Source organism: Lissotriton vulgaris, chromosome 10, assembly GCF_964263255.1.
Source record: "Lissotriton vulgaris chromosome 10, aLisVul1.2, whole genome shotgun sequence".
In the NCBI taxonomy this organism is placed as follows: Eukaryota; Metazoa; Chordata; class Amphibia; order Caudata; family Salamandridae; genus Lissotriton; species Lissotriton vulgaris.
The window spans coordinates 454,890,921-454,906,284 of NC_141698.1; the positions used below are offsets into that span (position 1 = coordinate 454,890,921).

The 15,364-nt window shown below is 49.3% G+C and overlaps 1 protein-coding gene across 1 annotated transcript in view; it reads right to left on the minus strand.

Annotated features, from left to right (window-relative positions):
• Nucleotides 1-471: 471 nt before the first annotated feature.
• WDR90 (WD repeat domain 90) overlaps nt 472-15,364 on the minus strand; it is a 1,374,469-nt gene continuing 1,359,576 nt past the window's right edge. The window contains exons 42-43 of the mRNA XM_086941318.1: nt 6,452-6,536; nt 472-2,372 (exon numbers count right to left, since the gene is read on the minus strand). Of these exons, the coding sequence (XP_086797444.1) occupies nt 2,215-2,372; nt 6,452-6,536 (243 nt within the window). The 3' untranslated portion in view covers nt 472-2,214. The remainder of the gene's footprint in view (nt 2,373-6,451; nt 6,537-15,364) is intronic.

The window sequence follows — 15,364 nt, forward strand, 5'->3', positions numbered from 1 at the left end:
GTGCTTGTATTTTATTTTTATACTATTTTAAAACTAAATTAGGGATGTAGAAGAGGGCGGGAGGGAGGCGGGCTACTTCGCTCCGTCCACGGGTGTGCGTAGTGTTGCCTACTACGCCTACTTTGCGAATCGCGAAGTAGGCAACACTACGTGCACTCCGTGGGCGGAGCGATGCACTCTGCCCAGGGTTAATTTTATTTATATATATATATATATATATATATATATATATATATATATATATATATATATATATATATATATATATATATATTACACCGTATACTGCTATTTAAATGTACCGGGGATTCCCAACCTGACGACGGGAATGATTCAAGCAGTTAAATATATATAAGAACCAATTTGGATAAATTGTTATTTTAGTATAGTAATGTGTGAATGGTTGCGATATAGAATTCTCATGGTTTAGATAAACTGTTCTCACACTTAAATACATAGAGGTAAAATGTATATTAAAATTCAATGATTTATTTAAAAACTGTACAGTTTATACATACTTGATACATTCAGAAATAAAATGATTTTCATACAAATCACATTGCCTCATAAATGCCAGGGGCTTCTGTAAGATGAATAGGTCAGCCTTTAGTTGGCACATGTGTCATTTGGCACAGCTGCAGCACAAGGAGGGCAACTAAAATTGTACACACAACACAAAGTCAAAAGTGCTACCCTAGCTAAGAGAGGTGCAGCTCTATTGAAGATCCTGGTTGCCAACCACTAGATGAAGGTCAACAGAGGTCCAAGGGGCACCAGTTCTCTGCCTTTCATTAAAAGCAATCCGTCCCGCTTCATTAGTTTGCAAAATGAAAGACATATGATTGGTCATATAGTATCATGTGCAAATACAGAACAAAACATAACCTCAGATGGGAGATGCCTCAGGGATTGTCTACTGCAAATGCAGTTTTTATAATGTCATATGATGGTTCAGTCCGCAACCCTGGTTTGAAATATACATTTTTACTGTTTATATTATTAAACGTTCTGTAAAACGATGAGTTTAGCTTTAAATGGTAACACGTTTCAATGGTAACATGATAGATTTACTCTAAAAAAATAAAGCACACTGTTCCAGGGGGTTAAATCCTTCTCCTGTGCGATGTCAGTTAGGAATCTCTGAGCAGAGAACTTAGATTGTGACATCATGTGAAGGCAACGGCGGTCTCCGAGAGACTGGAGCTCTTCCAAAGTAAATCTAAAACAGACCTCATAGTTTTACAGAAACTAAAGAAAAGCAAGATAAAACGAGAACAATATATTTGAAACATCACAATTTTAAATAGAAGGGAATGACTCAATAGGAAAAGCATCGACGTCCGGTGAGGTTTTTGTTCTTTGTGAATCCAAGCTGTGTGGCATATGAATTCTGCCCTGGATGTAAGCAAAAGAGTGTAGCTGGGGTCAAAACCATTACCTCCAAAAAGAGGCAAGTCTTGTTGCTCTTTGTTAACAGTCAATCTAACTTTGCTGTGGTGTCACACAAATCCTTTGCGAGTTTTGATCATTCCTCCACTGAGGTCACATTGCCCAATAGAGACAAGTCAAAGGTCTACTCAAAAAGATGCGACCAAAATGTCCGAAGCATGATGGTTTTTGCTTGAAGATGAGCCTTTTTTTTATTTAGCTACTCAATCACACTTGGGAGGAAGGTCAGGTGTCAAAATGCAAACGAGAAATGAAACAAAACTCATAAAATAATAAATAATCCAAAGTCAAAAGCCCCATGTTTACGCTTGTTACTTTTATATTGACAAATCTGCAGAATTCGGCCCGAAACCGGATCCGGCGAGCTACCTCAAAATAGGCTTGTAAGGGCACTTTTCAATGAATTTGTTATGCAGGCAGCCTAAATGGTTCTCGCCCTCCAAAATCAAGCTTCATTTCTGGAGCACCCAGGAAAGCTCTTTGTATGAGAAGGGTCTAATGGGATCAAGACCACACAAATCAGCTATTGATCCAGAACATGTATTATTAGCTTTGTACTGGAAGATCATAATTTCATCACACATGGGCCTCAATGCCTCTTAATTGCCTAGATCATTTTCTAGCTGACCCAAATAATTTCACTGTGCGTGGGTTTCATTACTCGTGCATAGTAAAGACGAGGCTGACGTTCCACACAGGATTGATGGTTGCAGATTGCTCATCGCATACAGATATTCTGGATAGTCTAGAGGATTTCCTTGTCCATTATCTGCTTTGGATTTCCCAGATAAGCACCTCATTGTAGGCAGCAGTGAAGAGTAATTTCCCAGAAGGAGACACCTTGCAGAGATGGATGGAATCATCATAGCCAAGGTAGTCTTGTTCGAGCCCAGATGTGCAGTCAATTACACGAAGAATGCGCTCTGGTAAGGAAAGAGGAGGGGAACAGCGATTATTATGGTGGAGTAGAGTGAGATGGCAAAGAGCGAGTGAGGAAAAATTAAGGAAAAAGAGATTGCAAGAAAATTAAAATTACATTTAAGGAAGATTTACATTTATTCAAAGAAGAGGGAGACAAAAAGAAGGAACTATCACAGAATAGTGAGTGGAAAAACACAGTTAGTGCCACAAACTACTGTTGACCAATCTTTGGCATTGACGAAGCAACAGAACACTAGACAGTATTAACAGACTATCCGCCAAATCATACTGCAACATACTATTGGGAAACTGAATCCGTGTTTGATGTCTTCCAGGAGAGGATGTACAAAGAAATTACTTTTAGGACCTCCAGAAAGCAAACACTTTGACACTGGAATGAAACCTTACTAAAGAACAAGTTACTTACCTTCAGTAACGCTTTTTCTGGTGGATACAGTATCTGCCTGTGAATTCCTCCCCTTGTGCATATCCCCTGCACCCGTAGCATTCGGAAATTTGTTGTAGTTCTCCACGCCGACGTCACAGAAGCATGGCTTCGCACGCGGCTCCGTTGACGTCACTTGAGCCAAAAGAGAGCCTCGCCTGCGTGATGACATCAGTTCCGCCCTTTTTTTCCGTGCCTTCGAAGCTCCTCCAAAATCCTTTGAGCCTCTTGAAGGCGTTGATGTCCTCGGTGCCGGAAAATGCCAGGACGGAGCCGCTGGAAGAAAAGGCATAAATGGAGCCTGAGCATAGGCCTGAGGAACCCCAAGATTGAAGGTTATAGGACCCATTGGACCCGAAGATGCTCCAGATGGGTACATCGCCCTTGCAAAGACTCCATACATCTCATTTAAATAATGTGATGGATCTTGCCCCGGCCAGGGAAAGGTGGGTAAACGCCTGGTGTAGGCTCAGACGTAGGCATTACCGGACTCAGACCAATCGGCGCCGACGGTGGAGCCAAGGGAGTTGAAGACTCATCAGGTACCGGGACCTCTTCCACCGGAGCCGGAGAATGAGCCGGCGTCGGAGAATGCGCCGGTGAAGCCGATCTAACAGGAGAACCCTGATTCGAGGGTGAAGGTAACATAGTCTTTCTGATGTCGAGGAGCTGGAGAGGTCGACTTCGGAGCCGTCTCCTTATCTGAACGGCGTCGAGATCCATGCCTCTCCTTTTTCTTATGTTTCTTTAATTTTGATGCATGACCCGACGTCGACATCGAGCCCGACCTCGACCTGGATCGCGACCTCAACATTCTTCGTCATTTATTCTCTTTCCTCATCTTCGCCATGAACAGCCTGACTTCTCTTTCCTTTAAAGCCGTCGGGTTCATTTTCCTACAGCAGGCGCATCCCTCGACGTCATGCTCCGACGACAGGCACCAGACACAATCTTCGTGAGGATCTGTAATGGACATATGTCCTCCGCACTCCCTACAGGGCTTGAATCCTGACCTCCTCGACGACATCTTCGAGAAAGAAACAAGAGAAGACCAGAAATACAATCCAGAAACACAAAGTAGCAAGAAAACTAAGGAGAGTCCCAAAAAACCATTAGCGTCGACGGCGCGGAAAAAAGGGAACTGACGTCATCACGCCGACGAGGCTCTCTTATGGCTCCAGTGACGTCAGCAGAGTACCGTGCAGAGCCATGCTTCTATGACATCGTTCTCGTCGGCGTGGAGAGCTACAAAAAATTACCGAATGCTGCTGGCACAGGGAATATTCACAAGGTGAAGAATCCACTGGCAGATGTATCCATCAGAAGCAGAATATTTTAGCATGTAATAAAAGTGGACTATTTTAGCGAGGGAAGGTGAAATATTTTGTTATGTAGTAAAAATGTTTCTGTGGAATGATTTTAATGAAAATCGCATCTTACCGTTCAGGTTTAGTCAAGATTTATCCATGTATTTGTTGTAGTCAGCCTTTGTGCTGCAGTGGATCAGTAAGATTATTTCACCCATTTCAACTTTTATAAGTGTTATGGATGCCAAAACTGCTGTTGTACAAGTACATGGTATGGCTCTCTGATTCTTATCCTTGAAGGGAGCTTCAAATAGTACCATTTATACGGTGAGGGACCTTTACCTTTCCGTTTTCTCACTCTGGTGGTGCCTAATTCGTTCAAGATTGATTTCAAAGCCTAGATCAGTGCTTCTTAAGTTTTCGACATCTGCAAACTCTCACCCAATCATTACTGGAACCTGAGGACCCCCAGTGGATCATTAATGGAATCTAGGGACCCCTACTGAGTCTTTTTTAAAAAAAAATTTTTTATTAGCATACTTAATTAAAACCATTGCAAAAATAGCACTACAAAATTTACAAAACATGATTAAGATCATTTAAAAGCTGAAATAGAGAATACATTGTAATAAAACACAATTGGATTAAGCTATTTGGAACAGTAAATGAGTCACAAGATACTGTAAATTATGTTTGATTCATAAATCTGGGCTGCGGCAATGTTGATTCTGCTGGACCTGTCTGCTGCCTTCGATACGGTCAACCACAACATCCTTCTGAGCCGGTTGAGAGAGGTGGGAGTGACTGGAGTGGCCCTTAGGTGGTTCCACTCTTTTCTCTCAGGGAGACAGCAGGCGGTCTCTCTTCCCCCTTACCAATCTGCCTCCACTCAGGTTCTACATGGGGTACCTCAGGGCTCGGCCATCAGCCCCATTTTTTTTAATGTCTACTTGAGACCCTTGCTGGCGATCATCAAGCGATATAACATCAAGGTCATCAATTACGCTGATGATACGCAACTCATTCTCTCCCTGGAGGGAGAGCAGTCCATCTCAGTAGAAGGGTTCCATGGATGTTTAGAAGACATGTCAAAGTGGTTGAGGGAGAATTCATTACAGTTCAACATAGCCAAAACAGAGCTGATGCATTTTGAGGTGCGCAGGCACACAGCAGGGCCGCCCAGGAACATTTGGCCCCCAGAGTTCCCCAATCCTGGCCAGCCGGTCAGGACAGTGCGTAACCTGGGGGTAACATTTGATTGTAAACTCTCCTTGGAGGCACACGTGGCGAAGGTGGTGAGTTGCTGCCTGGCTATTATTCATTCGTTGAGGAAGATCTTTCCTCTTTTACCCCATCAAGCCCGCGTCCTGATAGCACGCAGCACGATTCTTAGTCGGGCGGACTATTGTAATGCCCTGCTGCTTGAATCCCCCACATTTCTTTTAGACAGGTTACAGCGGATGCAATCTGCCACGGCCAAACTGGCACTAGGCTGGCCGAGGAGGTCTGCCTCTGGAGCACTGGCGGAGTTGCACTGGCTCCCTGTGAGACAGAGAATTAAATTTAAGTCCCTGTGCCTAGTATTTAAGGCATGAGAAAGGACCTGTCTCTTTCCAGAGAAAATTTGAATGGTATGTTCCTAACAGAATGGTTCGCTCCTCTGGGGGCAAGCTTATAAAAGTCCCCCGTTTAAAAAATGCTAGAGCAGGGGGTAGATCATTTGGGGTCGCTGCAGCCAGGCTGTGGAATACTCTACCTATTGCACTTAGACAACATGATGATCTTCTTGCTTTCAGAAAGAACTTAAAAACTTGGCTATTCCCTAAGAACTAGGCCTGTGTTCTACGCCTCCTTCCCTGTCGTTATGGTCGTTGTGTTACTAGCGCCAAAATGCCTGTCAGGTGATAGTGCGCTTTAGAAATTCTATAAATAAAATAAAATGTGGCAGATGCCAATTTTTTACACCTGCACTGGTCCATCTGCAGGTCATGTAATGTGATCTCCTCCCAGAATGGGTTGTGTGGGGGGGGGGGATCAATAAAGGCGACTGCTCCAGCATCAGCATTGCTGACATTCACATCTAGAAGTCACTTTCAATGTCAATATTCAGGTTTGATCCAGTATAAATTTCACAATGATTTACACCATGCTTCTCAAAAAGATTACATTTCAAAGTCTACCAAAGATGTGGGTGAAATAACTCAAGTAATTTCTTACTTATCCATTCAAATGACATTAAAAAGGAAGAGGATAGAACACTATGTTTGTGCATTTTCAGCCACCTAAACCTACATGGAGTTGGAAAATTATAATGTACTCTCTTACTCACCATTAGAACCAACCACTAATAAAGGTGATGCAGAGGAAAGACTCAGAGAGGTTGCAAAGTGTGATAGTGGAATCTTCCTTAGCACCTGAAAGACAATAAAAATAACAGACATTAATATTTAGACTACCAGGTTCTCTACTAACATGCACACAAAATAAATCATGTAGTTGGTCCTGGGGCCTGCTGTTTGTGCAGACCAACACATGCCATAACAATTCCCCAAGAGAAATCATGAATTTTTTTTTACATCCAATAAATGTACTCAATCACAGTTTTCTATGTCTATGCAGACCTTGACTGTATCTTATGTACTGAGGTGTAACACAAGTCTGTGCTACAGGCTGAGGTGAAAGCTAATAAAGGGAAACTCTTATGAAGGAAAGATGAGCCCTCCATAGGTCCTATTAAATGATTGTTTGTTGGTGGTGGAGAGGTGTGGTGCAGCGGTCGGGACAGCTGACTTCGGAGTACAGGGCTCACAATTCGATCCCTGGCTCCGGTGGCAGATCCGCTCAGCACCATGTGACTCTGGGCAATAACTCACTTAATTTCCACGACGGCCCCAAGCTCCTTGAGACCCATAATACCGTATTCACGATTTTGTTTTGGTAGACCCTGAGCGTTGATACTGACATGCGGGTCACCTGTATTGCTCCAAGGGTTTACAAACACCAAAGAACAAGGTAAGTATTCAATAACCCTGCATACACAAATCCAATAACCCAAGTCACTAGCAGGTTCAAGTAAAGGTGGCAAAAATGAGAAAGGAGAGAAGTTCAGTTAACTTTCTTGTAGGCATACTATGCAATACTTTGAAAGTATCTTTTGGAGTCTTGCATGGCTTGCCTATATTTTAACAGCTCTTACTTCCTACAAGTAAAATAAGTGTTATCCTTAAATGCCTAAGAGAAAAGCAAATACTGTTTTGAATCCCTGCCACAGGGTCTTAACAATCACGAGTTACTAACCACAGAACTTCTTTAACTCTTTGTCTTCCAACAAGATGCTAGTGGTATGGGTGCTGTAGTTTTGAAACGTTGAGGTTTAGAAGGCTAAGGTCAATAGAGGCCTGATTGGCAAAATCTTCCTAAGCTCAGGTTATGCTCCCTTATCACCCAGCTTGATCCTGCACTCGAGTCGTCTCTGAACTTTACTATATATGGATAATTTGAGTTGATGATGAGAACAGCAGGTCGTGTGTCTGAAGATGGTAAAGGATTGGTGGGGGGCTTAAACTTAGACAGGTGGACCGCAAGGAAAAGTGATTTAACTTCGGTAACGATATAGCTGTTAGAGACATAGTCTAGCCGCATATTCCTTAACTTAGAATTTCACCCAGGTGACAGGCTGGATCCGGAGAATCTTCAGCAGTACCTCTGCGCACCAGGGGACGGCGCTGCATCGCTCTGCACTGACATCGTCCACGGATATGACGTCAGTGGAGCCATACAAGTCCCCGCAGCGTGCTGACGTCAGTTTTCTACAGTGAAAAGTTTCCACGCCAGATCTCAGAGCCACCACTAAAACTGGATGTGGGAACAGTGTGCCAAAAAGTTCAAAAAATCTTCGAAACAATAAGAACAATAAATACCAGATGATGTGAAACGTCAGAAATGGATTTTAGAAGAAAATATCCAGGAAATAAATGAAAACATAGGTTAGAGGACATCTCGCACCCTAGAAAATAACCCATATAAAGGGAAAAACCATACCCTTTAACGAGTTAACCAGTAATGGAAATGAATGTTACAGTAAATCTCAACAAATCCTGCAACAGTATCAGTGTCAAAGAGCAATAATAGGAAACTTTGTGGGGGAGAAGAAGGATATTAAAACCCCCACACTGGAGTATATGAACAAGTTACTTACCTTCGGTAACGATAAATCTGTAAGAAACAGTAGTTAGTATTAGATTCCTTACCTTAGAATATCCCCAGGCGTCAGACTGGATCCGGAAATTTTTGAGTAGCAATACCCCTGCACGTCGTTAGGCGTCGTCTCTGGCTCCGCGTCCGTCGTCGTCTGCGCCGGAGTGATGTTGTCAGAGTACTTAGACGCCGCCCATGCACGCTGACGTCAGTTCTTACACACAGCTTTTCCGCGCCAGATACGCAGAGCCATGCTAGAACCAACACTGGTGCCAAGAAACTAGGGCCCTGAAAGGGGATGACCTTAACCCTAGGTATCGGTTCGCAGAACGGGGAGGATGGGTGGGGAGGTAAGGAATCTAATACTAACTACTGTTTCTTACAGATATATCGTTACCGAAGGTAAGTAACTTGTTCATCTGAAAGAACCAGGTTAGTATTAGATTCCTTACCTTAGAATAGATACCCCAGCAATACCAACCCCGGTGGTGGGTCTGCGAACCAATACTTACACCAGAAAGTCCTGTAGGACGGAACGGCCAAAGAAGCCATCCCTCCGGACTTGACTGTCCAGGCAGTAGTGCCTCGCAAAGGTGTGCAGAGAGGCCCAAGTAGCCGCCTGGCAAATGTCCTGCAGGGGGACTCCCCGACCCAGGGCAGTAGTAGCCGCCGTGGCCCGAGTGGAATGGGCCCTCAGCCCAACTGGAGGCTCCTTTCTAGCTAAGGAGAAGCATGCCTTGATGCATAAGACGACCCACCGAGAGATGGTCCACTTATGCACCGCCCGTCCCTTCTTAGCGCCCACGTAACCAAGTTGGTCATCCACCCGGAACTGAAGTGTCAGATCTAGATAGAACGAAAGCGCACGTTTTGGGTCCAGACGGTGGAGCCGCTCTTCCTCTTTTGACGGGTGCGGTGGCGGAAAGAAGGTGGGCAAGGTGATAGACTGCCCGATGTGGAAGGCCGTGACAACCTTGGGCAGGAAGAGGGTGTAGTCCGCAACACAACCTTGTACGGATGGACAGAAAGGAAAGGAGGTTTGGATGAAAGAGCCTGGAGCTCAGTCACTTTCCTGGCAGAGGTGATGGCAACCAGGAAAGCAGTCTTCAGAGTAAGAAGGCGGAGAGGACAGTTGTGAAGTGGCTCAAAGGGAGCGCACATCAGATAGGTAAGAACAATGTTCAAGTCCCACTGAGGCATCACAAACGGAACAGGGGGAAACGTGTGTGATGCCTTTCAGAAAACGAGTTACAATAGGGGTCTTGAACAGAGATGGTTGATCAGGCAGCCTTAGAAAGGCTGAAAGGGCAGAAAGGTAGCCTTGATAGTGCCCAGAGCAGAGCCCTGCTGGGCAAGGGAAAGAAGGAAGAGAAGAAGCTCGGAAAGAGGGGCAGAGAGAGGATCCACAGCCTTTGCTGTGCACCATGCCACAAATCTGTTCCACCTGCAGGCGCATACCGACTTTGTGGAGGGACGCCTGGCTGCTAGAATAACATTACAGACTTCAGGAGGCAAGTCAAATGGCCTCAACTGTCGCCGCTCAATCTCCAAGCATGGAGGTGGAGACTGGCCAGGTTCGGGTGGAGGATCGTCCCCTGCTGCTGCGACAGAAGGTCCTCCTGAAGAGGCAGACAAACCGGGGTATCGACTGACATACTGAGTAGCTCGAGATACCAGTACCTTCGTGCCCAGTCCGGAGCCACAAGTATGATTTGGGCCCGGTCGCGTTTGATCTTCTTCAGCACTCTGGGCAGAAGTGGAATAGGCGGAAAGGCGAACAACAGACCGCACCTCCACTCGCAACGAAAAGTGTCTCCGAGCGAGTGCCGCCTTGGAAATTCCAACGCGCAGAAGTGATGACATTGCGCGTTCTCTTCGGTGGCGAATAGATCTAACCAAGGCACTCCCCACTGCAGAAAGAGACCTTGCGCCACGTCCGAGGTCAGACGCCATTCGTGATCCATCATGCACCGGCGGCTGAGTTCGTCCGCCCTGGCGTTCAGAGAACCTGCCAGGTGTTGAACCACCAGGGTCACGCCCTGATGTTCCAGCCACTGCCAGAGGCGCAGAGCCTCCTGGCAGAGGGTCCACGACCCAACCCTGCCCTGTTTGTTGCAGTACCACATGGCGGTGGTGCTGTCCGTGAACACCTGCACTACACTCACCCGGACAGAGGGGAGGAATGCCTTCAGTGCTATACGAATCGCCCGCAGCTCCAAAAGGTTGATATGGAGCCGGGACTCCGCCGGAGACCAGAGGCCTCTGATCTCCGCCTCTCCCATGTGGCCTCCCCAGCCCTGTAGGGACGCGTCCGTCACAACTACTTGCTCCGGTTGGGGAAGGCAGAGGGATCTGCCGCTGACCCAATCGCGGTACATGAGCCACCACTGCAGCTGTCTCGCAGTGCCCTCCGAGATCAGGACATGGTCGGACAGGTAGTCCTGATGCTGGGCCCACTGAAACTTCAGGTCCCACTGCAGAGCCTGCATCCGCCATCGGGTGTGATGCACCAGATCGGCGCCGACACCGGGGACGTTCCAGCGCCCGACGAGGGCCGAACGGCACCCTGCGGCGTCGGGCCCGAAGGCACCGACGACGCTGGAACCGTCGAACCCTGCGGCGCCAAGCCCAAGGGCAGCGGCGGCGTCGTAGAGCCCTGCGGCGCCGGCGTCGAAGACGCCGGCGGCGTCGGGGCCGAAGCACCCGACGGCATCGGGGTCGCATCCCCCGACCCACTAGGGCCCCCAGACGGGTTCACTGGGCCCGAAGGCGCCGCGGAACCCGCCGGAGAAGACAGGGACCTCATGGCCATGAGGAAGCGCTCTATCTCCTCCGGCGTCGCGTTCAGCCCAGGGACCGGGGTGTATGGAGCCGGACGCGGCGCCCGCGACTCCTGAGGAGCCGCGTGGGCGGTGTCACCCGAACCCCCGGCCGCATCGCGCGAGCGTCGGGGGGAGTCGGAAGAGCGATGATGTCTCTTCGACTTCTTATGCTTCTTACCTGACGACTTGGACCCGGAGGAGTGGCGCCGACTCCCGGAGCTGTGACGGCTCCGCCCCCGCGACCTGTCCCTCGACCTCCCGTGGGACCGGGACCTCACACGGCGCGGGGCCGACTGGCGGATCTCGAGTCGCCTGCGGGACCGCTCCCGCCTGGCCTTCCTCGAGAGGGCCCGACAGTCGGAGCAGGCCTCGTCGTCATGGTCGACGCCCAAACACGTCAGGCACAGGCGGTGCGGATCCGTAACCGACATGAGGCGTTCGCAACCGCCGCAGTGCTTGAAGCCGGGCATCCCCAATGGCACCGTCGGAGTCGTGAAGACTTCGAAATAGATCAAAAAGATCCAAAAAGTTAGTCAAAAAATGACTAGGGAACTGCTTTTTCCAGATCTGCGCTGGCTGGCGCGGAAAAAAGAAGAACTGACGTCAGCACGCGGAGGCGGCGTCTAAGTACTCCGACGACGTCATCACGGCGCCCACGACGCCGACGACGGACGCGGAGCCGCAGACGACGCCTACCGACGCGCAAGGGTACTGCTACGCAAAACTTTCCGGATCCAGTCTGACGCCTGGGGATATTCTAAGGTAAGGAATCTATCACTAACGTGTCTCTTTCAGATATATGTATATATATATATATATATATATATATATGCACAAGTTATTACTTGTGTAGCGATATATCTGTAAGAGACATTAGTTAGTGATAGATTCCTTATCTTAGAATATCCCCAGGCGTCAGACTGGATCCGGAAACTTTTGCGTAGCAATACCCCTGCGCGTCTGTAGGCGTCGTCCGCATCGTTAGTGCCGGAAGGACTTCGTCGGAGTACTTAGACACAGCCCATGTGCGCTGACGTCAGTTTTGATACACAGCTTTTCCGCGCCAGATACGCAGAGCTATGATAGAACCAACACTGGTGCCATGAAACTAGGGCCCTGAAAGGGGATGACCTTAACCCTAGATAACGGTTCGCAGAACGGGGAGGATGGGTGGGTCGGTAAGGAATCTATCACTAACTAATGTCTCTTACAGATATATCGTTACACAAGTAGTAACTTGTGCATCTGAAAGAGACACGTTAGTGATAGATTCCTTACCTTAGAATAGATACCCCAGCAATACCAACCCCGGTGGTGGGTCTGCAAACCAATAATCACACCAGAAAGTCCTGGAGGACCGAACGGCCAAAGAAGCCATCCCTCCGGACTTGGCTGTCCAGGCAGTAGTGTCGTGCAAACGTGTGCAGTGAGGCCCACGTAGCTGCCTGGCAAATGTCCTGCAAGGGCAATCCTCGGCCCAGAGCAGTTGTAGTCGCCGTGGCCCGAGTAGAATGAGCCCGCAATCCAGCAGGGGGTTCCTTTTTGGCCATGAGTAACATGCCTGGACACACAAGATGATCCACCGCGAGATGGTCCTCTTGTGCACCGCCTTTCCCATCTTAGCGCCCACATAACCAACGAAGAGTTGGTCATCCACCTGGAACTAGCGTGTGCGATCTAGATAATAAGAGAGCGCCCGTTTTGGGTCCAGGCGGTGGAGCCTATCTTCCTATTTCGAGGGATGCGGAGACGGAAAGAAGGTGGGCAAAGTGATGGAATGCCCGATGTGGAAGGCTGTGACTACCTTGGGCAGGTGAGAGGGTCGCGTCCGCAACACAACTTTGTCCGGATGGACTGAAAGGAAAGGAGGCTTAGAAGAAAGGCCCTGGAGCTCACTCACTCTCCTGGCAGAGGTGATGGCAACCAGGGAAGCGGTCTTCAGAGTAAGGAGACGAAGAGGACAGTTATGAAGGGGCTGTAAGGGAGCGCACATCAGAAAAGTTAGAACAAGGTTCAAGTCCCACTGAGGCATCACGAAAGGAACTGGAGGAAACATATGAGTGATGCCCTTCAAAAACCTATTTACAACCGGGGACTTGAACAAAGAGGACTGATCAGGTAGCCTTAAGAAGGCAGAAATGGCCGAAAGGTAGCCCTTCAGAGTGCCCAGAGCAGAGCCCTGCTGGGCAAGAGAAAGAAGGAAGAGAAGAACCTCTGAGAGAGGGGCAGAAAGGGGATCCACAGCCTTTGCTGTGCACCATGCCACAAATTTGTTCCACCTGCAGGAGTATACCGATTTTGTGGAGGGACGCCTGGCTGCCAGAATCACATTACAGACTTCAGGAGGCAAGTCAAATAGCCTCAACTGCCGCCGCTCAATCTCCACGCATGTAAGTGGAGACTGGACAGGTTCGGGTGGAGGACCGTCCCCTGCTGCTGCGACAGAAGGTCCTCCTGAAGGGGCAGACGAATCGGGGGGTCGACAGACCTGCTGAGTAGCTCGGGATACCAGAGCCTCAAAGATGACTTGGGCCCAGTCGCGTCTGATCTTCTTCAGCACTCTGGGCAGAAGTGGTATAGGCGGAAAGGCGTACAACAGACCGCAAATCCAGTCGCGACGAAAAGCGTCTCTGAGCGAGTGCCCCCTTGGAAATTCCAATGCGCAGAACTGATGACATGCGCGTTCTCTTCTGTGGCGAACAGATCTAACCAAGGATCTCCCCACTGCTGAAAGAGGCCTTGCGCCACGTCCGAGTTCAGACGCCATTCGTGATCCATCATGCAGAGACGGCTGAGTTCGTCCGCCCTGGCGTTCAGGGAACCTGCCAGGTGTTGAACCACCAGGGTCACGCCCTGATGTTCCAGCCACTGCCAGAGGCGCAGAGACCTGTTTGTTGCAGTACCACATGGCGGTGGTGTTGTCCGTGAACACCTGCACTACACTCCCCCGGACAGAGGGGAGGAATGTCTTCAGTGCAAGCCGGATCGCCCGCAGCTCCAGAAGGTTGATATGGAGCTGGGACTCCGCCGGAGACCAGAGCCCTCTGTTTCTCCACTTCTCCCATGTGACCTCCCCAGCCCTGTAGGGACGGGTCCATCACAACTACGTGCTCTGGTTGGGGTAGGGAGAGAGTTCTGCCGCTGACCCAATTGCGGCTTGTGAGCCACTACTGCAACTGACTCGCAGTGCCCTCAGAGATCAGTACGTGGTCGGACAGGTTGCCCTGATGCTGTGCCCACTGAAACTTCAGTGCCCACTGCAGAGCCCGCATCCGCCACCTGCGGTGATGCACCAGAAGGATGCAGGAGGCCATCAGCTCCAGGAGCCGCAGCGTCAACCTGACCGAAACTCTGGATAAAGGCAGAAAGATCGGAATCAGAGCCTGAATATCCCGAACCCGCTGTTCGGGAGTATAAACCCTAAACTGCGCCGAGTCTAGAACCGCTCCGATGAAGAGGGACACAGGTGTGACTTCGGCACATTGATGGAGAACCCCAGCGAGTGCAGGAGGTCGGCCGCAGTCTGGAGGTGGTAGACGACTGTCTGGGGCAAGCCCGCCTTCAACAACCAGTCGTTGAGATAGGGGAAGACTAAAACCCCTGATCTGCGCAGATGAGCTACGACCACCGCCATCACTTTCGTGAACACCCGAGGGGCGATGGTAAGGCCGAAGGGGAGCACAGTAAACTGAAAGTGCTCGTGGCCTACCGTGAACCGCAGGTAGCGCTGGTGGGCCGGCAGAACGGGGATGTGGAAATACGCGTCCTGCAAGTCCAACGCTACCATTCAGTCTCCTGGGTCCAGGGCAGCCAGGACCTGAGCCAAAGTCAGCATCTTGAACTCCGTAGGTGGCCCAGGAATGTGCGCGATGGCCCACTTGGCGAAGAGGGCCATAACTTCCTCCTGCAGAAGTTTCAAGTGATCCCCCGACATGCGGGGGTACTACGGTGTCCTGGCTGGAGGGGTCGCCTTGAAGGGGAGGGAGTAGCCCCTTCGGACGATTTGCAGCACCCACCTGTCTGACGTGATGGTGCGAACCCTGCCCCCCACAGGCGTTGAATGGGCCTGAAATGCCGGACTAGGAAGGCTTAGAGGTGGATGCTGTGGGAGCAGATGTGGACTGACCCTGCAGTTGACCGCTGGCACCGCCACGGCCGTTACCAAGTCCGCGACCGCGTTGCGACTGGTTCTGCGGCCTGTGGTTGGCTGGACGTGTGGGGGC